At 45.4% G+C, this 25,695-nt stretch overlaps 1 protein-coding gene across 3 annotated transcripts in view; it reads right to left on the bottom strand.

Annotated features, from left to right (window-relative positions):
• scfd2 (sec1 family domain containing 2) overlaps positions 1-25,695 on the bottom strand; it is a 422,892-nt gene that overhangs the window by 15,009 nt on the left and 382,188 nt on the right. For 2 of the 3 annotated variants that reach the window (XM_068035369.1, XM_068035359.1), the window contains exon 7: positions 13,016-13,150. The exons of the other annotated variant lie outside the window; for it this stretch is intronic. In XM_068035369.1, the coding sequence (XP_067891470.1) occupies positions 13,016-13,150 (135 nt within the window). The remainder of the gene's footprint in view (positions 1-13,015; positions 13,151-25,695) is intronic. 3 annotated transcript variants of the gene reach the window in all.

Here is a 25,695-nt window from a genome sequence, read left to right as displayed (position 1 = left end):
TTTCCTCGCCAGGTACATTGAGGTGGCTGGGAGCAGCACTGAGGTCAAGGAACCGTTCAGGATTTGGACCAGCAAGTGGCAGCTCAAGGCGACCTTGAACATGGATGCCAGTGGAGCCATCCTCCACCCTCCCTCCAGCTTCACTATTGGGGATAGTCGGGGCTTCTTGGTCTACGCGAGGCAGCCCAGGGTTTGTCGTACCTGTGGTAAATCTGATCATGTGGTGGCACAGTGTTCTGCAAGAACTGTACGCAGGAAGGCTATCAGACAAAGGACTGCAATCAGAGTAAGTGCTGCAACCTGTGTTGTGGGGCAGGCCACCTCTACAAGACCTGTCCAAAATGCTGCATCAGTTACGCACAGGTAGCGAGGCACGAAGAAGGAATGGCGAACATGGCTGCTGCTGCGAAGAAGACCAGCAATCCTCCCTCCACCGAGTCCCCCAAGCAAGGAAAATCTGTCTAAGGAAGACAAGGAGACAAAAGAAGAGGGAGCTGCAGAAAGTTGCCAAACGCCAACCCTGTGCCTGGAGCCTCCTCCTCAGCAGACAGAATCAACAGAGCAGGAGACAGCAGAGGAACAACTGGGTGAGTGGCAAGTGGTCAAGAGGAAAGCTACAAAGAAGGCAGCTCAACAAAAGAAACAGGCCACCATCCAAACCAGTAGCAAGAGGAGGCTAATGTCTGAAACAGACTACAGCGGCTGCTCATCAGATGAGGAAGGGCAGGAAAGACGACACCAGCCAAAGAGCAAAAGAAGTGACAGAATGCAAAGGAGCTGGAAGTGAAGGTGTCCCAGCTCCGAAACACTGGAAGCAGTGAAGGGCCCAGCGCACCGCAACCCTAAAGTGCCGAAGGCGGCGAGGCACTCATCGCACCCCAGCTCCAGGAAGCCGGGAGCAGCACTGTCCTCGAGGAGGAACAGAGGGAAAAGACACCAATGCCTGTGTGGAGTTTGCAAGTTCTCCCTGTGTCTGCGTGGGTTTCCTCCGGGTGCTCCGGTTTCCTCCCACATGCCAAAGACTTGCAGGTTGATAGGTTAATTGGCCATTATAAATTGCCCCTAGTATAGGTAGGTGGTAGGGAAATATAGGGACAGGTGGGGATGTGGTAGGAATATGGGATTAATGTAGGATTAGTATAAATGGGTGGTTGATCGTCGGCACAGACTCGGTGGGCCGAAGGGCCTGTTTCAGTGCTGTATCTCTAAACTAAACTAAACAAAGGAAAGTCCCCAATGCCTGTCCACCATCTACAAGGCACAAGTCAGGAGTGTGATGGAATACTCTTCACTTACCTGGATGGGTGCAGCTCCAACAACACTCAAGAAGCTCAACACCATCCACGACAAAGCAGCCTGCTTGATTGGCACCCCATCCACAACCTTCAACATTCACTCCCTTCACCACTGACGCACAGTAACAACAGTGTGTACCATCTACAAGATGCACTGCAGCAATTCAGCAAGGTTCCTTCAACAGCACCTTCCAAACCCACGACCTCTACCACCGAGAAGGACAACGGCAGCAGATGCATGCGAATGCCACCACCTGCAAGTTCCCCTCCAAGCCACACACCATCCTGACTTGGAACGAAACTGCTGTTTCTTTACTGTCGCAGGGTCAAAATACTGGAACTCCCTTCATAACAGCACTTTTTTTTTATTCGTTCAAGGGATGAGGGCGTCACTGGCTAGGCCAGCATTTATTGCCCATCCCTCATTGCCTTTGAGAAGGTGGTGGTGAGCTGCCTTCTTGAACCGCTGCAGTCCATGTGGGGTAGGTACACCCACAGTGCTGTTAGGAATTGAGTTCCAGGATTTTAACCCAGCAACAGTGAAGGAACCGCGATATAGTTCCAAGTCAGGATGTTGTGTGGCTTGGAGGGGAACTTGCAGATGGTGGTGTTCCTGCCCTTGTCCTTCTAGTTGATAAAGGTTACGGATTTTGAAGATGCTGTCTAAGAAGCCTTGGAGTGTTGCTGCAATACTTCTTGTAAACGGTACACACTGCTGCCATTGTGCATGGGTGGTGGAGGAAGTGAATGTTTGCGGATGGGGTGCCAATCAAGTGGGCTGCTTTGTCCTGGATGGTGTCGAGCTTCTTGAGTGTTGTTGAAGCTGCAGCCATCCAGGCAAGTGGAGAGTACTCCATCACACTCCTGACTTGTGCCTTGTAGATGGTGGACAGGCTTTGGAGAGTCAGGAGGTGAGTTACTTCCCGCACGATTCCTAGCCTCTGATCCGCTCATGTAGCCAGGGTATTTAGATGGCTACTCCAGTTCAGTTTCTGCTCAATGATAACCCCTAGGATGTTGATAATGGGGGATTCAGCAATCGTAATGCCATTGAACGTCAAGGAGAGATGGTTAGATTCTCTCTTGTTGGAGATGGTCACTGCCTGGCACTTCTGTGGTGCGAATATTACTTGCCACTTATCAGCCCAAGCCTGGATATTGTCCAGGTCTTGCTGCATTTCTACAAGGACTGCTTCAGTATCTGAGGAGTCACGAATGGTGCTGAACATTGTGCAATCATCAGTGAACACCCCCACCTCTGACCTTATGATTGAAGGAAGGTCACTGATAAAGCAGCTGAAGATTGTTGGGTCTAGGACACTACCCTGAGGAACTCCTGCAGTGATGTCCTGGAGTTCAGATGATTGACCTCCAACAACCACAACCATCTTCCTTTGCGCTAGGTATGACTCCAGCCAGCGGAGGGTTTTCCCCCAGATTCCCATTGATTCCTGTTTTGTTAGGGCTCCTTGATTCCATAATTGGTCAAATGCTGCCTTGATGTCAAGGGCAGTCACTCTCACCTCAACTCTTGAGGTCAGCTCTTTTGTCCATGTTTGAACCAAGGCTGTAATGAAGTCAGGAGCTGCGTGGCCCTGGTGGAACCCAAACTGAGCGTCATTGAGCAGGCAAATGCCGCTTGATAGTACGTTTGATGACACCTTCCATCACTTTACTGATGATTGAGAGTAGACTGATGGGACAGTAATTGGCCAGTTTGGACTTGTCCTGCTTTTTGTGTACAGGACATACCTGGGCAATTTTCCATATTGCTGGGTAGATGCCAGTGTTGTAGCTGTACTGGAACAGCTTAGCTAGGGGCGCAGCAAGTTCTGGAGCACAGGTCATAGAGTCATACAGAGATACAGCACTGAAACAGGCCCTTCGGCCCACTGAGTCTGTGCCGACCAACAACCACCCATTTATACTAATCCTACATTAATCCCATATTCCCTACCACATCCCCACCATTCTCCTACCACCTACCTACACTAGGGGCAATTTACAATGGCCAATTTACCTGTCAACCTGCAAGTCTTTGGCTGTGGGAAGAAACCGAAGCACCCGGCAAAAACCCACGTGTCACAGGGAGAACTTGCAAACTCCGCACAGGCAGTACCCAGAATCAAACCCGGGTCGCTGGAGCTGTGAGGCTGCGCTGCTAACCATTGCCCCACTGTGCCGCTCTTCAGTACTATTACCGGAATGTTGTCAGGGGCCATAGCCTTTGCAGTATTCAGCCTTCAGCTGTTTCTTAATATCATCCACTCGGCACTTCTGGCTGAAGATGGTTGCAAATGCTTCAGCTTTATCTTTTACACTGATGTGCTGGGCTCCCCCATCATTGAGGATGGGGATATTTGTGGAGCCACCTCCTCTAGTTAGTTGTTCAATTGTCCACCACCATTCATGACTGGATGTGGCAGGACTGCAGAGCCTAGTGCTGATCCGTTGATTGTGGGATTGCTTAGCTCTGTCTATTGCATGTTGCTTATGCTGTTTGGCATGCAAGTAGTCCTGGACTGTTGCTTCACCATTTTGAGGTATACCTGGTGCTGCTCCTGGCATGCCCTCCTGCACTCTTCATTGAGCCATAGTTGGTCCCCCGGCTTGATTGTAATGGTAGAGTGGGGGATATGCTGGGCCATGAGGTTACAGATTGTGGTTGAATACAAATCTGCTGCTGCTGATGGCCCACAGCACCTCATGGATGCTCAGTTTTGCATTGCTAGATCTGTTCGAAATCTATCCCATTTAGCTCGGTGGTAGTGCCACACAACATGATGGAGGGTATCCTCAATGTGAAGATGGGACTTTGTCTCCACAAGGACTGTGCGGTGGTCACTTCTACCAATACTGTCATGGATAGATGCATCTGCGACAGGCAGATTGGTAAGGACGAGGTCAAGTATATTGTTCCCTCACCACCTGCCGCAGACCCAGTCTAGGGCTCGGCCAGCTCGGTCAGTAGTGATGCTACTGAGCCACTCTTGGTGATGGACATTGAAGTCTCCCAGAGTACATTCTCCGCCCTTGCTACCCTTAGTGCTTCCTCCAACGGCTGTTCAATATGGAGAAGTACTGATTCATCAGCTGAGGTGGTGTGGGGGGCGGTAGGTGGTAATCAGCAGGTTTCCTTGGCCATATTTGACCTGATGCCATAAGACTTCATGGGGGTCTGGAGTTGATGTTGAGGACTCCCAGGGCAACTCCCTCCTGACTGTATACCACTGTGCCACCACGTCTGCTGGGTCTGTCCTGCCGGTGGGACAGGACATACCCAGGGATGGTGATAGCAGTGTCTGGGACATTGTCTATAAGGTATGATTTGGTGAGTATGACTACGTTAGGGTGTTGCTTGACTAGTCTGTGTGACAGTTCTCCCAACTTTGGCACAAGCCCCCAAGTGTTAGTAAGGAGGACTTGCAGGGTTGACGGGGCTGGGTTTGCCGTTTCCGGTGCCCAGGTCGATGCCAGATGGTCCGTCCGGTTTCATTCCTTTATTGCCTTCATAGCGGTTAGATACAACTGAGTGGCTTGCTAGGCCATTTCAGAAGGCATTTAAGAGTCAGCCACATTGCTGTGGGTCTGAAGTCACATTTGGCCAGACCAGGTAAGGACAGCAGATTTCCTTCCCTAAAGGACTGCAGCAGTTAAAGAAGGCAGCTCACTACCACCTTCTCAAGGGCAATTAGGGATGAGCAATTAATGCTGGCCTAGCCAATGCTGCTCACATCCCAGGAATGATTATAAAAAGTTAATCAACATGTACACCCTGGTTCAATACAGTCAGCGGCTGACCGTCCTCCAGCAGCTCCCACTGCTGCTGGTAACATCCAGGCTGGTCATTCTAGGTGGTGACTTCAACTGCATCATCGATACTGCTGGACGATCCAACAGGACTGACCGTAAAAAATGCCAAGCTGCACGACGTCTTCAGCAACCCTGCAGAGGGAGCGCAGCATAGTTACATCTGGTTGAGACCAGACGGGTCCTTCTGTTCCAGGATTGACTTCCTCTTTGTGTCCCAAGCATTCACTGTCAGATCCACTGACCTTAAGCCGGTGTTCTTCTCTGACCACTGCCTCCTACTGGCCGACTGTCACTTACAGGACGACCAAGGGATTGGCAGGGGGACATGGAAGCTGAACGTAAAACTGTTGACCCCAGAGAACACTAAGGAATTCAAAGGGATTGCAAAGCTTGGAGAATTGTGAAACCCCTCTTTGAGTCCCGACACACTCGTGGGAAGAACTCAAGGCGAACATCAAGAAGTTCTTCATCCTCAAAGAGGTTCAGAGGGCAAGAGAGATACAGAGGGAAATGTCCCGACTCCAGAAAAGCATGCAGAATCTGCTCCTGCTGCAGTCGATGGGGGTCGAGGTCAAGGAGGATTTTCAAGAGGTGAAGTACCAGCAGGCCTCGCTCTTTGTCACGGAGGCATGCAAGGTCATCTTCAGGTCCAGAGTCCACTCCATGGAGCACGATGAGACATGCTCGCGCTTCTTTTTCCAAAAGGTACACAGAGAGCGCTCTGTGATCAGCAGCCCAAAGGAAGAGGATGGCTCGTAATGTCATCTTAGCCTGACATACTAAGGATCAGCAAATCCTCTTATGCTGGGCTGTATGACGTGAAGCCCATGGACAGCACGGCCTCCCAGTCCTTCCTGTCCTCTATCATGGAGGTCTTAGATGACAGTACATGGGAGGGTCTGGACAAACTGCTAACTCTGGACGAGCTGACAAAGGCCATCAGGTCCTTCAAGATGAATAAAACTGCTGGAAGCGACAGCTTACCGGTCAAGTTGTATTCGGCCCTGTGGGACTTTATCAGCCCAGATTTGCTGGAAGTATACGACAGTATGCTTCTGGCCGGCAGCATGTCAGAATCCATGAGGAAAGGCATCATCACCCTCATCGACAAGCGGAAGGGGGCGAGGGTGGAAATCAGAAACTGGCAACCCATCTCACTGCTTATTGTGGACAACAAAATTCTGTCCAAGGACATTGCCAATTGGGTCAAGTCTGCTCTGGAGTTGGTGATTCACCCCGATCAGACCGGCACTGTCCCCGGCAGGAAGATCTCTGATAGCCTTGTGCTGCTCAAGGATACGATCGCCTATGAACGGGACAGGGGGGCGGACACCCGTTTCATCAGCTTGGACCAGGAGAAGGCCTTGAACAGAATATCGCACACCTACATGATGGTCGTGCTCTCCAAATTGGGGTTTCAGGAGGGAATCCGCAAATGGATGAACTGCTTTACAATATCAGTAGCGCAGTCTCAATCAATGGGTGGCAATCGGAAAGTTTTCTGATCAAATTTGGAGTCAGGCAGGGCTGTCCTCTCTCCCCTGTCTTGTTTGTTTGCTGTATCCATCAGGAAGGATGCAGGCATATGAGGGGTGACAATCCCATGCAGCGTAGCAGCTCAGGTCAAAGCCTCCCTGTACACGAACGATGTTGCTGTCTTCTGCTCGGATCCACTGTCAGTTCGCAGGCTGATGAGCATCTGTGACCAGTTCGAACTGGCCTTAGGAGCCAAGTAAATTGCGGCAAGAATGAGGCCATGTTCTTTGGGAACTGGACCGACCAATCCTTTGTCCCCTTCACCGTTAGGTCAGACTACCTGAAGATGCTGGGGATATGGTTCAGAGGGGCTGGGGCATGCATCAAAAACTGGAAGGAGCGAGCAGGCATGGTGAAACAGAAACTGGTCAAGTGGGACAGGTATTCCCTCTACAATGCAGGTAAGAACCTGACACTCTCGGTGTTGCTGTACGTGGCGCAGGTCTGGCCCATACCCTGCTCCTGTGCCACAGTGGTTACCCGAGCTTTCTTACGCTTTATCTGGAGATTGAAAATGGACCGTGTCCAAAGGGACACTATGTTTAAACCTCTAAGTAAAGGGGGAAAAGCGTACCCAATGTCGCCTTCATCATGATGGCCACCTTTCTCTGTGGCTGCATCAAGCTGTGCTTAGACCCTCGTTATGCAAACACTAAATGTCACTACGTGCTGAGGTTCTATCTGTCCCCGGTGTTGTGAAGGATGGGTCTGGCCACGTTGCAGCGGAATGCTCCATTCAGTTGGACCGTGCCGTACCATCCATCGCTTGTGGAAAAGTTTGGGCAGAAGAATACCTTTGACCACAAGTCTGTCAGGCAGCAGTCCGCACGTAACATCCTTGAGGTCCTGCGGAAAACTGAAATGGTGGGTCCTGTCGGATGGTTCCACGAGCAGACTGCCAAACTCATTTGGAAGAATGCCTCATCACCAGAACTTTCAAACAAGCACCAAGATGTAGCTTGGCTGGTGGTGAGAAGGGCCCTTCCCCATCAGATCCTTCCAGCATGTCGGAAGTCTCATCCCCTCGGCATGCTGCCCTCAAGGCGGCTGCGGTGGGCAACAGACCGTCGTCCACCTCCTTCTGGAATATGCCTTGGCAAAGCAGGTCTGAAAAGAGAGGCAGTGCTTTTTGTCGAGGTTCATCCTTAGCAGCTTCGTAATGCAGGACCCTGTGCTCTACGGGCTGTTCCCAGGAACGCACACTGAGATAAATGAGATAAACATCAGCTGCTGCTGGAGGACCATCAACTCATTGAAAGACGCTCTTTGGTCTGCCCGAAACTTGCTCGTCTTCCAGTGCAAAGAGTTGTCCAGGACCGAGTGTTGCAGACTGACACATTTCAAGGTCCAGGACTACATGCTGAGATATGCACTAAAGCTTGGGGCAGCCGCCAACAAAGTTTCAATGGGGAAAGGCCACTGTGTAAGGCTCTCCCGCCATTGTTTAATGAGGGCTGGAACACGGGAAAAACTGCTCGGGCTGCATGCACCAGAAAATGTTTTTGCTATATAATGCAAGTATACATTGTATATAAAATGGAATGGCAAGCATTGTGAGGCACCTCATATTCTGTATTCAAAGAAACTGATCTTTTTTGCACTTTCTGAAATGCCCACTTTGAATTATTTTGTAATGTACTTTTTTTTTTTACAAATTTTATGAATAAAGTATATTTTTGGAAAAAAAATTTCCCCTCCTTAACACAAAGACACGCAGGGGTCAAACTGGGAATCTTCCTACTCACTGGATAAGCTCACAGAAGGAGGCCTAACATGGTCTTTTCAAGAAATCTAAAGGCAGTTCAGTTCCTGCAACACTGTGATCTCAAATCTTGCTATTGGAGTCTCCAATATTGGCTGCAAGTGTAACTTTGTGCTGCCAAATTTTTGCAATGCAGTTTTTGCAAGTCCATACAATTTTAAAAAAATGTAATAAATGGCTAGTAACAATCGTGCTGCAGAAGTGGCAGGCAATGACCATGTCCAACAAGAGTGAGCCGAACTACCTCCGGATGATATTTAACAGCATTACCATCGCCAAGTCTCCCACCATCAACGTTTTGGGAAGTCACCATTGACCAGAAATTTATCTGGATCAGCTACATAAATTCCATGGCTACAAGAGCAGGTCAGAGGCTGGGTATTCTGTTTTGAGTAGCTCACCTCCTGACTTACCAAAGCTTCTCCATTAACTACAATGCACAGATCAAGAGTGTAATGGAGTATTCTCCACTCACCTGGGTGGGTGCAGCTGCAACAACATTCAAGAAGCTCAACAACATTCAGGACAAAGCAATGAGAACAGAAAGTGCCGTAAATACTCTGCAGGTCCGGTAGCGTCTGTGGAGAGAGAAACAGAGTTAATGTTTCAGGTGTGTGACCCTTCATCGGAACTGGCAAAAGTTAGAAATGTAACAGTCTTTGATCAAGTGAAAGGAGGGAGGGGGGAAGAAGAACAAGAAGGAAGGTCTGTGATATATTGGGGGGGGGGGTCAGAGAGATTATGTCATGGAACATAATGCAAATGGAGTGCTAAATAATTGTAGCAAAAGACAAAACAAGAGTCCAGAGACAGTGCTAATGGCAGAATGATGAACAGCTCTGTATGAAAGCAAGAACATGAAAAATAAGTTTAAGACAAGCACATGGATAAAAAATAATTAGAAGAAATATATATATAACTAAAATGAAATAAAAACAATAAACGAATAATAATGGGGATTATGGTCTGAAATTATTGAACTCGATAATGAGTCCAGAAAGCTGTACAGTGCCTAATCAGAAGATGAGGTGCTGCTCCTCGAGTTTGCGTTGATTTTCACTGGAACACTGCAGCAGGCCGAAGACAGAAATGTGGGCATGAGAACAAGGTGGTGAATTAAAATGGCAAGCAACCGGAAGCTCAGGATCATGCTTGCGGATTGAGCGGATGTGTTCTGCAAAAGTGGTCACCCAATCTGCGTTTAGTTTCCCCAATGTAGAGCAGACTGCACTGTGAGCAGCAAATACAGTATACTAAATTGAAAGAAGTACAAATAAATTGCGGCTTCACCTGGAAGGAGTGTCTGGGGCGTTGGATGGTGAGGAGAGAGGAGGTAAAAGGGTAGGCATTACACTTCCTGTGATTGCACGGGAAGGTGCCGTGGGAAAGGGACAAGGTGTTGGGGTGATGGAAGAGTGGAGTAGGGTTTTGCAGAGGGAACGGTCCCTTTGGAATGCTAACAGGGGAGGGGACGGGAAAATGTGTTTGGTGGTGGCATCACACTGCAAGTGGCGGAAATGGCGGAGGATGATCCTTTGGATGTGGAGGATGATGGAGTGGAAAGCGAGAACAAGGGGAACCCTGTCACGGTTCCGGGATAGAGGGGAAGGGGTGAGGGCAGAAGTGCAGGAAATGGGTCGGGCCCCTTCCCACGGCACCTTCCCATGCAATCGCAGGAGGTGTAAATACCTGCCCTTTTACCTCCTCTCTCCTCACCATCCAAAGCCCCAAACACTCCTTCCAGGTGAAGCCGCAATTCACTTGTACTTCTTTCAATTTAGTATACTGTATTTGCTGCTCACAGTGCAGTCTCCTCTACACTAGGGAGACCAAACTCAGATTGGGTGACCACTTTGCAGAACATCTCTGCTCGGTCCGCAAGCATGATCCCGAGCTTCCGGTTGCTTGCAATTTTAATTCACCACTTTGTTCTCATGCCCACATTTTTGTCTTTGGCCTGCTGCAATGTTCCAGTGGTCTTCAACACAAGCTTGAGGAACATCACCTGATCTTCCGATTACGCACTCAACAGCCTTCTGGACTCAATATTGAGTTCAATAATTTCAGACCATGAGCCCCATTATTTTTCATTTATTTATTATTTTTACATACATTTCTTTTTTTAAAATTACTTATTTTTTATCCATGTGCTTGTCTTAAACTTATTTTTCATGTTCTTGCTTTCATACAGAGCTGTTCATCATTCTGCCATTAGCACGGTCTCTGGACTCGTGCTTTGTCTTTTACTACAATTATTTAGCACTCCATTTGCATTATGTTCCATGACATCTCTGTCATTTAATCTCTCCCCCCTCCATCTATCACAGACCTTCCTTCTTGTCCTTCTTCCCCCCTCCCTCCTTTCACTTGATCAAATACTGTTACATTTCTAATTTTTGCCAGTTCCGATGAAGGGTCACAGACCTGAAGCATTAACTCTGGTTCTCTCTACACAGATGTTACTGGACCTGCAGAGTATTTATGGCACTTTCTGTTCTCATTTCAGAGTTCCAGTAAGCACAGTATTTTGCTTCAGGACAAAGCAGTCTGCTTGATCAACATTACAGCCAATGACCTAAATATCCACCCCCTTCACCACCGGCACACTGTGTCTGCAATGTGTCGTGTCTGCTGGATGCACTGTAGCAATCTGCCAAGGCGTCTTCAACAAAACCTCCCAAACCCGTGACCTCTTCCACCGAGGGAACTAATGGGGCTGAAAACTGATAAATCCCCTGGACCTGATGGCCTACATCTTAACGTTCTAAAAGAAGTGGCTGCCCAGACAGTGGATGCATTGGTTGTGATCTTCCAGAATTCTCTAGATTCTGGAATGGACCCAGTGGATTGGAAGGTAACAAATGTCACACCGCTATTCAAGGAAGGAAGGAGAGAGAAAACAGGTCAGTTACCCTGACATCAGTCGACAGGAAAAGGTTGGAATCCACTATTAAGGAAATGGTAACAGGGCAGTTAGAATATCATATGATTAGGCAGAGTCAACATGGATTTACGAAAGGGAAATTGTGTTTGACAAATATATTTTGAGTTTTTTGAGGATGTTATTAGCAAAGTTGATAAAGGGGAACCAGTGGATGTAGTATATTTGGATTTTCAAAAGACATTCAATAAGGGACCACATGAAAGGTTGTTGCACAAGACAGGGCTCATGGGTTGAGGTAATATATTAACATGGATAGAGGATTGGTTAAAGGACAGAAAACAGAGTAGGAATAAATGGATCATTTTCAGGTTGGTAGGCTGTTACTGATGGGGTATCAGGAGGGGTAGTGCTGATACTTACAATCTATATTAATGACTTGGATGAAAGGACCGAGTGTAATGTAACCACGTTTGCTGACAATACAAAGTTAGGTGGTAAAGTAAGCAGTGAAGAGAACATAAAAAGTCTGCAAAGTCATAGAGACAGGCTAAGTGAGTGGGTAAGAAGATGGCAGATGGAATTTAATGTGGGGAAATGTGATTTTTTCACTTTCGTAGGAAAAATAGAAAAATTTTACATTTTTTAAATGGTGAGAAACTATTAAATGCTGGTGTTGAGAGAGATTTGAGAATCCTTGTACATGAAGCACAAAGTTAACATGCAGGTTCAGCAAGCAATTAGGAAGACAAATAGTATGTTGCCCTTTATTGCTTGGGGTTAGAGTATAAGAATAAGGAAATCCTGCTGCAGCTGTGGCTTTGATAAGACCACATCTGAAGCACTGTGTAGAGTTTTGGTCTCTGTATCTAAGGAAAGATGTACTTGCCTTAGAGGCAGTGTAATGAAGGTTCCTGGGATGAGAGGGTTGTCCTTTGAGGAGAGATTGAATAGAATGGGTCTATATTCTCTGGAGTTTAGAAGACTGAGAGGTGATTTGAAAGGGTGTGACAGAGTAGATGCTGAGAGGCTGTTTCCTCTGGCTGGACAATCTAGACCCGGGGGAATAGTCTCAGGATAAAGGAATGGCCATTTTGGACTGAGATGAGGAGAAATCTCTTCACTCAGAGGGTTGTGAATCTTTGGAATACTCTACCCCAGAGAGCAGTGAATACTCAGACGTTGAGTATATTCAAGGCTGAATGATAGATTTTTGGACTCTAAGGGAATCAAGTGCTTTGGGGATCAGGCATGAAAGTGGAGTTGAGGTCAAGGATCAGCGGGACAGGCTTGAGGGGCTGTATGGCCTTCTCCTGCTCCTATTTCTCATGTTCTTATTTTCCCCTCCAAGTCATACACCATCATGATTTGGACAAATATCCTTCATCATTTCTGGGTCAAAATCCTGGAATTCCCTATCCAACAGCATTGTGGGAGCATCATTGCCATGTGGATTGCAGTGGTTCAAGAACAAATCCTGCCACCAGTTTTTTAAAGGCAACTAAGGATGGACAATAAATTCCAGCCATGTCCGAGACTTAAAAAAAAAATTATAATATTAGCATTTTCTTTCTGAAGATGTATCTGTAACAAAGATGACTTTTTATACCACACATTATGTTATCTGTACTGTATATGCACAATCGTTAGTGAAAGCCTTTGCCACTTTTCATGGTAATGGACCTTTATAAGACTGGTTGTCAAATTCTTCAGTTAACCGTAACTAACCTTCATGAACATGCTGAATCCAGTTTTGAGCAGTTCTGTTAAGCCACCAGACATGTACTCAATATCCACAGTATCAGGTCGATCTGGATGGAATATCTCCTCTAAAACTTGCTTCACCAAAGGCTTGTATGTTGCCTACAAGAATTAAAGTGTTCAGATAAATTCTGCGTGCTATTGGAAACTGATGCATGAAAAAATTTGAATTAAATTCATAACATTATAAGGTGAGGCCAAAATTCCTTTAAAGTATTTTCTCTCCTTTCCCTCTTTTTTTTAAGGTTCCCTTGCAGCATCCTTGGATGAGAGTACAGATGGGTAACAGACTCCCAGCCTTCATGGTCTTGGCACTCTATTACCTCCAGCAGCCCTCTGACCCTATGAGAACTCTGGCCTCTTGTGCATTGCCCCATCATCGCAGTGGTGCCATCAGCCATCTACACCTTAAACACAAATTCCCTCTCATAACATCTCTGCCCCTCTCTCATCTTTTCAAGACCTTCCTTAAAACCAGCTTTTTTGACCAAGCTTTTAGTCACTTCAGGTCACATCTCCAACTTTGACTTGGTGTCAATTTTTGTCTGATTATGGTTCTGAGAAGTGTTCCTTCATGTCAAAAGCGTTATATAAAAGAAAATTCTTGTTGATGAATACACTGCTGCCACAATGCACTGGTGATGAAGAAGGTGGATACTCAGTTTAGTGGCTGGACCCTGATAATTTAAAGGTAAGTGGCCATTTATCGGGGTAAACATTGTTGCAGCCTGTAAGTTTGTAAGGGCTTCTTTTACATGTCCCCTAATCTTTTCAGTTCTTTTTGTTCTGTTGACGCTTTATGGTTAGTTTTCTGGTAAATTAGGAAGCAATGGGCTGGATTTTGTTCCCAGCCTGACACTGCGTTTTGTGGGGAGTGGGGGTGGTGGTGGTGTTGTTGTTGGAGAATCGGAGCGGCAGTGGCCATCATGGAACCCGACACCGGGATTGCCGAGCACGATCTTCCTGGCGGCGGGAAGCTATTGGGTGGTCCCTCTGCCACTCTGTGACGGGACCCTGGTTAGAATATTTAAAATACCTCTCTGCATACATTACCATGTCATCTGCTACGATCTTCCCATCTGTTCCCGATCTTCAGAATGACGTATGGCACTCGAGAGCCTTCGCTTTCCTATCCAGGAGAAGCTTGCGCCACGGAGAAGGGGATCACTGCTGCATTCAGTGTATACATGGGGTGGAAGGGGTCAACTCTGCATTCAGTATATACATGGCGGGGGGGGGGGGGGGTATCTCTGCATTATTTTATGGATGGGAGCCTTTTACAAATGGCGCCAGCACCTGCTAATGAATAAGGTGATGCCATTCACGGGTCGCCGTGGCCAGCCCCGCCACGTGATTTGGGGGGGGGGGGGGTGGGGGTGGTGGCTGCTGTCAATATGTAAAGTGGCTGCCCATCACGTAATCGGGGTGGCACGGGTCCTTGGTGGGGGGCGTGGGGGCTGGCCACCATGTTCCGCGCGACTACAAAATCCAGTCCAATATTTAGCACTTTTAGGTTTCACATAAGCATTATGTACTAAGAAAATGAAAAAGGATTGTTTCATAAAAATACCATCAAAATTAATAATAAATTAGCACTAAAACATGCTGCAGAATTTTTAAAAAGATTTAAAAACTTCAAACCCTTTAAGCACTCCCTCACTCATGTTCTATTGTTGTTGTGGTCCATGTTGGGACAAATAACATAGGCAACAGAGGGCAGCACAGTGGCGCAGTGGTTAGCACCGCAGCCTCACAGCTCCAGCGACCCGGGTTCAATTCTGGGCACTGCCTGTGTCTGTGTGGGTTTCCTCCGGGTGCTCCGTTTCCTCCCACATGCCAAAGACTTGCAGGTTAACTGGCCATTATAAATTGCCCCTAGTATAGGTAGGTGGTAGGGAAATATAGAGACAGGTGTGGTAGGAATATGGAATTAGTGTAGGATAGTATAAATGGGTGGTTGATGGTTGGCACAGACTCGGTAGGCCGCAGGGCCTGTTTCAGTGCTGTATCACAGGTCCTCAAAGATTATAATCTCTGGATTATTACCTGGACCACGTGCAAATTGACATACGGATAAGAAAATTAGGGAAGTAAACATGTGGCTAAAGGAGTGGTGTGGGAAAGAGAGGTTCCATTTCATGGGGCACTGGCATCAGTATTGGGACAGGAAGGAACTGTACCGTTGTGACAGGCTCCACCTGAACTGATCTGGGACCAGTGTTTTAGTGGAAAGGATAAATAGGGTGGTCACAAGGACTTTCAACTAGTAAATGGGGGGGGAAGGGGGAAGTCAATACAGTTTGAAAAACAAGTAACAGGGCAGAGAGTAGAGAAACAGTCAGGAAACCTACTTCAGGAACTGCAGGTAATAGCAAAAGTGCAAGAAGTATACTGGTTAAACCAGAAGAGAGAAATAATAAACAGACGAATAAAGCATCAGTGCTGAGGGACAGGTTAGGGGGTATAGCCCAAATAAGAGTTCTACATACAAATGCATGGAGTGTAAGGAATAAACTAGATGAGCTAGAGGCGCAAATTCAAATGGAAGATTATGATGTGGTGGCCATTATGGAGAAGTGGCTGCAGGATGGTCGGGACTGGGAACTAAATATACCTGGTTATAAAGTTTACAGGAGGGACAGGGAAAATGGCAGAGGGGGTGGAGTAGCCTTACTGATTAGAAATAATACCAGCTCATTGGTGAGGGAGGATATAATGAGGGGAAAGCATCCAGTGGAGACCTTATGGGTGGAATTGAGGAACAGAAAAGGATCTAAATCTGTAATAGGTGTTGTGTATAGACCCCCTGCTAGCAGTTCTGAGGTGTTAGATTGTATAAATGCACAAATTAGGCAAGTGTGTAACAAAGGCAGAGTAGTATAAATGGGGGATTTTAACTTACACATAGATTGGGAGAGGCAGACTAGCACCTGTCAGAAAGGTAGTGAATTTCTGGAATGTGTCCGGGATAGTTTCCTACAGCAATATGTCCTAGATGTAACAAGGGGACAGGCAATATTAGATTTAGTTATGAGTAATGAGCCAAATTTAATTAGTAGCCTAACTGCGTGAACATTTATCAAATAGTGATCACAACATGATCGAATTCAAGGTAGCGTTTGAAAGTGAAAAGCACGAATCAGCTACTAGAATTTTAGACTTGGGTAGGACTGACTCGACCGGGATGAGACAGAGACTGTCCACGGTAAACTGAGTAGATCTGTTAATGGGTCAAACGACTGAAGAACAGTGGAGAATATTTAAAGAAACATTTAACAAAATACAGAGCGAGTATATACCCGAGAGGAAAAAGCTTCACTTCACAGAAAAAACAGCCATGGACAACTAAAGAGATTAGGGATAGCATAAAACTAAAAGAAAAGGCTTACAAAAATGCAAAATGCAGCACAAATCCGGCCGAATGGGATCGATACAAAGACCAGCAAAGGGTCATAAAGCAGCTTATAAGAGCTACTAAAAGAGATTATGAAAGGAAACTTGCAAGGGACATCAAAATCAATAAGAAGAAATTTTATAGTTACATAAAGGGAAAGCGGGTGATCAAGAGCAATGTAGGCCCACTAAAAGCTGAAACTGGAGATATTGTCATTGATAATGGGGAAATGGCAGACATGTTGAACAATTACTTTGCCTCAGTATTTACAGTTGAAAAGGAGGATAACTTGCCGGAAGTCCCGAAAAAATTAATAGCTGATAGGGGACAGTCCCACATAAGAGACTGTTAACTAAGGGAGTTGAGGGTAAATTATTGACATGGTTAAGAAGCTGGTTGAGTGGTAGGCGACAGAGAGTGGGGATAATGGGTAAGTACTCCGATTGGCAGGATGTGACAAGTGGTGTCCCACAGGGATCTGTGTTGGAGCCTCAATTATTCACGTTATTCACATTAACGACTTGGAGGACGGCATAGTAAGTCACATATCCAAATTTGCGGATGATACAAAGTTAGGCAGCGTTGTAGACAGTCTAGATGATAGGATAAAATTGCAAAGAGATATTGACAAACTAGGTGAATGGGCAAAACTGTGGCAGATGGATTTCAATGTGGGCAAGTGTGAGATTATCCATTTTGGACCAAAAAAGGATAGAGCAGGGTACTTTCTAAATGGGAAGAGGTTAAGTACAGTGGATGTCCAAAGAGACTTGGGGGTTCAGGTACACAGATCTTTAAAATGCCACGAGCAAGTGCAGAAAATAATTAAAAAGGCTAATGGAATGCTAGCCTTTATATCGAGAGGATTGGAGTATAAAGACACAGAGGTTATGCTGCAGCTGTACAAAACCCTGGTTAGACCCCACTTGGAGTACTGTGAGCAGTTCTGGGCACCACACCTTAGGAAGGTTATATTGACCTTGGAGGGAGTGCAACGTAGGTTTACAAGAATGATACCTGGACTACAGGGGTTAAGTTACGAGGAGAGATTACACAAATTAGGCCTGTCTTCACTCAAATTTAGAAGGTTAAGGGGTGATCTGATCGAAGTCTTCAAGATATTAACAGGAAAAGACAGGCTAGATAAAGATAAACTATTTCCACTGGTTGGAGATTCTAAAACTAGGGGGCATAGTCTAAAAGTTAGGGCCAGACCATTCAGGAGAGATAAAAGCATAATACTGCGGATGCTGGAAATCTGAAATAAAAACAAGAAATGCTGGAAATACTCAGCAGGTCTGGCAGCATCTGTGGGGAGAGAAGCAGAGTTAACGTTTCGGGTCAGTGACCCTTCTTTGGAACGCTAAACAGTTCCGAAGAACGGTCACTGACCTGAAACGTTAACTCTGCTTCTCTCTCCACAGATGCTGCCATTCAGGAGAGATGTTAGGAAGCACTTCTTCACGCAAAGGGTGGTAGAGGTTTGGAACTCTCTCCCACAAACAGCAGTTGAATCTAGAACAGTTGTTAATTTCAAATCTGAGATAGATAGATTTTTGTTAAGCAAAGATATTATGGGATATGGGCCAAAGGCAGGTATATCGCGGATCAGCCATGATCTCATTGAATGGCGGGACAGGCTCATGGGGCTGAATGGCCTACTCCTGTTCTTATCTTCCTATGTTCTATGAAGAGAGTGTCCAGTCCACTTCCCTCTTAACCAGATTTTAAGAAGTTACATTAGATTTCACTTCAATGCATTTTAAAAAATGCATTTATATAGTGTATTATCCTGTCCTAAGGACACCCAATGTAACTTTTGAAGTAGTTAATGTTATTAGATCGGCAAACCCGGCAGCCAATTTGCACGTTTTAAGTTCCACATATAGCAAGTGAATGAATGACCAGATCATCTGTTTTCAGTGATGGTGGTAAGTGAAGAATTCCAGCCTGATTACCAGGAGAATTCCCTGTTTTCTTTTTAAATAGTGGTATAGAATACTTTACATCCAGCTCCACAGAGTCTCAATTTAACATCCTATCCGAAAGACAACACAGCAATCCCTCAGTCCTGATCATATGCTGAAGTCTGTGGTGGGACTTGAACACTCAAAAATACAACTCTGAAACAGAGTAAAAGGAAAAGACAAGTTGTGACATTTTGGTGTGTCCCCTTCAGTAGACGAAAGGACAAGAGATAAACAAGCAATTATTAATTTATTATTATTAGTCCCCCACCCAGAGTACATTTTGTGCCCTTGCTACCCTCAGTGCTTCTTCCAATTGGTGTTCAACATGGAGAAGCACTGATTTATCAGCCGAAGGGGCAGTAGTGGTAATCAGCAGGAGGTTTCCTTGCCCATGTTTGACCTGATGCCATGAAACTTCATGGGGTCTGGAGCCGATGTTGAGGTCTCCCAGAGCGACTCCCACCTGACTGTATAACACTGTGTCGCCACCTCTTGTGGGTCTGTCCTGCCGGTGGGACAGGACATACCCAGGGATTGTGATGGTGGTGTCTGGTACATTGTAAGGTATGATTCCGTGAGTAGTACTATCTCAGGCTGTTGCTTGACTAGTCTGTGGCACAGCTCTCCCAATTTTGGCACAGGCCCCCCAGATGTTAGTAAGGAGGACTTTGCAGGGTCGACAGGGCTGGGTTTGCTGTTATCATTTCCAGTGCCTAGGTTGATGCCAGGTGGTCTGTCCGGTTTCATTCCTTTTCTTAGACGTCGTAGTGGTTTGATACAACTGAGTGGCTTGCTCAGCCGTTTCAGAGGGCGTTTAAGAGTCAACCACATTGCTGTGGGTCTGGAGTCACATGTAGGCCAGACCAGGTAAGGACGGCAGATTTCCTTCCCTCAAGGACATCAGTGAACAAGATGGATTTTTACAAAAATCGACAATAGTTTCATGGTCACCACTAGACTGGCTTTTAATTCCAGATTTTTTAATTGAATTCAAATTCCACCATCTGATGTGGTGGGATTCAAATCCATGTCCCCAGAGCATCAGCCTGCGGCTCTGGGTCACCAGTCTAGTGACATTACCACTACACCACTGCCTCCCCTACCTCAGGGTGTGAAAAAACCCTTACTCCACATATTATCAGGCAAAGCGTTAGAGCATCTACATATAATTAACTAAATACAGAACAGTAATACATGAGTACTTGCCATAAGCAGTTGTTGTGCTATACTTAGAAAACACCTATTTATGTCCAGTGCCTCCTCTCCCAGCATTACAGGTTCACAAGTGCTGGCCACCCTCACTACAACATCTTCAAGTGGAAGACAAGACAATCAGCCCTTGTGTTCTGATGAAAGGTCACTGACCTGCTGAGTATTTCCAGCATTTTTGTTTTTATTTCAGATTTCCAGCATCTGCAGTATTTTGCTTCGATTACAATCAGCAGAATATTTGCCCAGATTTTGGGAGAAGGGACAGAATAATAGCCCCAAACCTGGTCCTGTTTTCACCCAATTTAAAAATATGCAAACTTTCCAGCAGAAGCTACGATAAGAATCCTGCACAATTTTCCCTTCTCTATCCCAAGGGATATTGAGCCCAGTTGTCCTACCCGCTACCATTAATATGTCTGCTTGCATCAGCTAACGAAGTACAGACAGAGGTGTGAATCTAGCAACAATACATCAAGCCATGAATTCACACACTGAACCACTACACATACCAGACAGGGTTTCCACTTTGGTTTAAAACAGAGTTAATGGGTGAGCTTTTAACTCACCCAAAATCCATTCACTTATAGAGAGTTAAGTTTGGGCCCAAATGTTTCAGTTCAATGAAAGAGTGGGGGGGGGGAGAGTGGGGGGGGAGAGTGGGGGGGAAAAGTGGGGGGGAGAGTGGGGGGGGGAGAGTGGGGGGGGGAGAGTGGGGGGGGGAGAGAGTGGGGGGGGGAGAGAGTGGGGGGGGGAGAGAGTGGGGGGGGGAGAGTGGGGGGGGAGAGTGGGGGGGGAGAGTGGGGGGGGAGAGTGGGGGGGGGAGAGTGGGGGGGGGGAGAGTGGGGGGGTGGGAGAGAGTGGGAGGGAAGAGAGTGGGAGGGAAGAGAGTGGGAGGGAAGAGAGTGGGAGGGAGAGAGAGTGGGAGGGAGAGGAGGGAGAGTGGGAGGGAGAGGAGGGGAGGGAGAGGAGGGGAGGGAGAGAAAGAGATCTGATTATAACCTCAACTCCACATTGCTGCCTACCCCAATAACCTTTCACCCCTTGCTTATCAAGAATCTATCTACTTCTGCCTTAAAAATATTCAGACGCGCTGCTTCCACCGCCTTCTGAGGCAGAGAGTGCCAAAGACTCACGACCTCTGAGAGAAAGAAAATTCTCATCTGTCTTAAATGAGCAACCCCTCATTTTCAAAACAGTGACCCCTAGTTCAAGATTCTCCCAGAAGGGGAAACATCCTTTCCACATCTACCCTGTCAAGATCCCTCAGGATCTTATATGTTTCAATAAACTTGCCTCTTCTAAACTCCAGCGGATACAAGCCTATCCTGTCCAATCTTTCCTCATAAGACAAACTGCCTATTCCAGGTATTAGTTCAGTAAACCTTCTCTTAACTGCTTCCAATGCAGTTACATCCTTCATTAAATAAGGAAACCAGTACTGTACACAGTCCTCCAGATGTGGTCTCACCAATGCCCTGTATAACTGAAGCATAATCTCCCTACCTTTGTATTCAATTCCCCTCACAATAAACAATAACATTCTATTAGCTTTCCTCATTACTTGCTGTACCTGCATTCTAACCTTTTACGATTCATGCACTAGGACACTCAGATCCCTCTGCATCTCAGAGCTCAGCGATCTCTCACCATTTAGGTAATAAGCTTCTTTTTTATTCGTCCTGCCAAAATGGACAATTTCACATGTTCCAACATTATACTCCATTTGCCAGATCTTTGCCCACTCACTTAACCTATCTATATCCCTTTGTAGCCTCCTTATGTCCTCTTCACAATTTACTTTCCTACCTATCTTTGTGTCATCAGCAAATTTAGCAACCATACCTTCAGTCCCTTCATCCGTCATTTATATAAATTGTAAAAAGTTGAGGCCCCAGCACTGTGGCATACCACTCATTACATCTCGCCAACCAGAAAATGACCCATTTATGCCTACTCTGTTTCCTGTTAGCTAGCCAATCTTCTATCCATGCCAATATGTTACCCCCTACACCATGAGCTTTTATTTTCCACAGTAACCTTTAATGTGGCACCTTACCAAATGCCTTCTGGAAATCTAAGTACAGTACATCTACTGGTCCCCCTTTAACCACAGCACAGGTTACTTTTTCAAAGAATTCCAATAAATTGGTTAAACATGATTTCCCTTTCACAGAACCATGTTGACTCTGCCTGATTACCTTGATTTTTTTCTAAGTGCCCTGCTTTAACATCTTTAGTAATAGCTTCTACCATTTTCCCTATGACAGATGTTAAGCTCACTGGCCTGTAGTTTCCTGCTTTCCGTCTCCCTCCATTTTTGAATAAAGGAGTTACATTCGCTATTTTCCATTCTAATGGAACCTTCCCAGAACCTAGGGAATTTTGGTAAATTAAAACTAACACATCAACTCCCTCACTAGCCACTTCTTTTAAGACCCAAGGATGAAGTCCATCAGGACCTGGGGACTTGTCAGCCTGCAGCTCCAACAATTTGCTCAGTATCACTTCCCTGGTGATTGTAATTTTCTTGAGTTCCTCCCTCCCTTCCATTTCCTGATTTACAGCTATTTCTGGGATGTTACTTGTATCCTCTATAGTGAAAAATACCTGTTTAATTCATCTGCCATCTCCTTATTTTCCATTTTTAATTCCCCAGACTCACTTTCTATAGGACCAACGCTGATTTTGTTAACTCTTTTCTTTTAAAATATCTATAGAAACTCTTGCCATCTGTTTCTATATTTCTAGCTAGCTTTTTCTCATACTCTAATTTTTTCCTCCTTATTAATCTTTTAGTCATTCTTTGCTGTTCTCCATATTCTGTCCAGTCTTCTGACCTGCCAGCCATCTTTGCACAATTATATGCTTTTTCTCCAAGTTTGAGACTATTTTAAACTTTTTTTGTTAACCATGGATGAAGAGTCCTCCCCTTGGAATATTTCTTTCTCATTGGAATGTATCTACTCTGTGTATTCTGAAATATCCCTTGAAATGTCTGCCATTGCAGCTCTATTGACCTGTCCCTTAATCTAATTTGTCAATTCACCTTAGCCAGCTCTGCTTTCATGGTCTCATAACTGCCTTATTTAAGTTTAAAATACTAGTCTTAGACCCACTTTTCTCTCCCTCAAACTAAATGTAAAATTCAATTATATTATGATCGCTGCTGCCTAGGGGCGCCTTAACTATGAGGTCTTCAATTAATCTTATCTCATTGGACAATACCAGGTCTAATATAGCCTGCTCTCTGGTTGGCTCCAGACGTGCTGTTCTAAGAAACTATCCCGAAAACGTTCCATAAACTCCTCATCTAGGCTACCAGTTCCCATCTAATTTTTCCAGTCTATAGGTAGATTAAAATCCCGCAGGTTTTTGACAAGCTCCCATTAATTCTTCCTTTATATTCTGTCCTACCGTGTGGTTACTGTACACCACTCCCACAAGTGACTTCTTGCCTTTATAATTTCTCATTTCTCAGGAAGGTATACAGTGGGGTTCCCACTGTCGGTACTCGGACCGCTGCTTTTCTTGATCTATATTAATGACATAGACTTGGGTGTACAGGGCACGAGTATAAGTACAGAACTAGAAGTAAATTGCAGTCTCACCTGGGAGGAGTATTTGGGGTCTTGGATGGTGAGAACAGAAGATCTAAAAGGGCAGTTATTACACCTCCTGCGATTGCATGGGAAGATTCCGTGGGAAGGGGACGAGGTGCCAGGAATGATGGAGGAGTGGACCAGGGCGTTGTGGAGGGAACAATCCCTTTGGAATGCTGACAGGGGAGGGGAAGATGTGTTTTTACTTGAACTTCTTTCAGTTTGGTCACCTCTACATTTTATTTTATTTCTTAACCATGTGCCTGTTGTAACTTGTTTTTTTAGGTTTTTGCTTTTGGCAGAGCTGTTCATTATTCTGCCATTAACACTCTTTCTGGATTAATGCTTTGTCTTTTCATACAACTACTAACATTCCCTTTGCCTTTGTTCTGTCCATCTTTGTCATTTAATCTCTCCTGCCCTCTGCCCGATCACACACCTTCCCGTTTGTCGTCTTCTCCTCTCTCCCTTTTCACTTGCCAAGAGCATTTACATTTCTCACCTTTGCCAATTCTGATGAGGTCACAGACCTGAAACGTTAACTCTGTTTCTCTCATCACAGATGCTGCCAGACCTTCTGACTATTTCCAGCATCTGCAGTATTGCTTTTATTATATGAGGAGGAGCATGTTTATGCAGCGAGCAGTTAGGATCTGGAATGCATGTGGAAAAACATGTTTATGCAGCAAGTGGTTAGGATCTGGAATGCACTGTTGGAGAATGTAGTGGAGGCAGATTCAATGGTGGCTTTCAAAAGGGAATTAAATAATTATCTGACGAAAAAAACTTGCAGGGGTACGGGGAATGGTTGGTGGAGTGGGACTAGCTGAGTTGCTCCTGCAGCAAACTGGTAAGGAAACAATGGGCTGAATGACCTCCTTCTGTGCTGTAACCATTCTATGATTCTGATGAAAGGCCGGCCAACTCTGTTTCTCTCTCCACAGATGCTGTCAAACCTGCTGAGTAATTCCAGCACTTTTGTGTTTATTTTGAAAAGAATTCCAACTGTGCCTGGGAGACTGTCTCTGGATGGGAGAAGGATAGAAAATCATTGTCAACAGGCCCTTTGGGCAGCTTAAGAGGTGAGAATTTCCCCCCCCCAAATGCTTACACTTCTGGGGCTACAAAAGAGTAATCAATCACATGCCTTTGGTGGTGGGGTGGGGGGAGAGATGGGGAAATTTAAATTGAAAATCCCTCACCACATGGCACAATAATGCTGGATGCCAGTAACAAAGTCAAATTCCTTGTGTTCAGCATTGCAATGGCGGTAATAATTGGAAATAGATTGCCTTTTATCCCCAGCCACATCTGAAAAAACCAGTCCCCCACCATTTAAGTGGACATATTCAACAGTAGCCACTACATCAGCTAGAAAATCCCATACATTATGGAATGGCTGCCCTGCTGAATTTTTGCCCACTGCCCAGGACGATGGGACAGGGATTGGATCTAATTGTTTATTGTATATTTATCATTTAAATATGGTTGACACAAACAAAATTTACAGTTTTGCTCCTATGAGAGAAACACAGTAATTATTAGATTAGGACACAAATGCAAGGCTTAAAAACACTAAGCTGTTGCCAACACAAAAGAAAATCTATTTTTTGCATCTGGGTTACAACAAATGGTTATCCGGAGACTCAAATAATAAGAGCTCAGTTTAAACAGACAACTTCAGTCCAAAGACTGCATAAAGTAAAATATCCATAAATCTTGAAGATTTAAAAAACACTGCCTATGGCAATAAAAGTTTTAAAAGATCATCTGGATACTTTTATGGTGTTTTTGCAATTTCTGCTACCTAACATACTGTCATGAAGACCCCACCTGCCAAGAATGAGGCATATTAATTTTGTCATATGAAACATTAATTTTTAAACTGTTGCTGGACTGAAAAGATGACTTCTTTAAAGAGATCACAACAGTGGCTAGAAACATTTGCATTCTAAGAGACAGTTGCTTGGAGAAGACAATGGAACTGCTCCCTGATCCAATTAACCCAAATGGATTTCGATCACCAGACATCGAATGTGTAAAAAGCCAGCATTCCATTCCCCCCCACGGAGGGTGTCTGCTAAGATGGAGAATCCACAAAAACGGAGAGTTTGCTAAAAGAAATAAAGCTGCTCACATGACGAACCTGCTGGCCCAGGTTTGGTTTTGAATTGTGTTCAAAGAACAGTTTGAGTCAGACTGCAAGTTGAAGACAAAAGAGAAGGAAGGCCTCTCTCTCTCTCTCATGCAAAGACAGGGATCCACGGAAGGAAACTAAGCCTCAAGACAGAAAACCATCGAAATAAGTTTGAAAGTGTTCTGGGCCCCAACGAGACGGCAAGACTGAACTGCAATCAGAGACTTTACATCAAACTCAAAAGACAGTAAATGAACTCCAGCTATTGCTTCAAACTTTTCCCCTTGATTCTTTCTCCTCTTCCGTCACTATCTGCATGTATGTTTATCGCATAT

Source organism: Heterodontus francisci, chromosome 1 (genome assembly GCF_036365525.1).
Source record: "Heterodontus francisci isolate sHetFra1 chromosome 1, sHetFra1.hap1, whole genome shotgun sequence".
Lineage (NCBI taxonomy): Eukaryota > Metazoa > Chordata > Chondrichthyes > Heterodontiformes > Heterodontidae > Heterodontus > Heterodontus francisci.
Note: the sequence above shows the minus strand (reverse complement) of the source record. Positions and strands in the feature narration are given on the sequence as shown.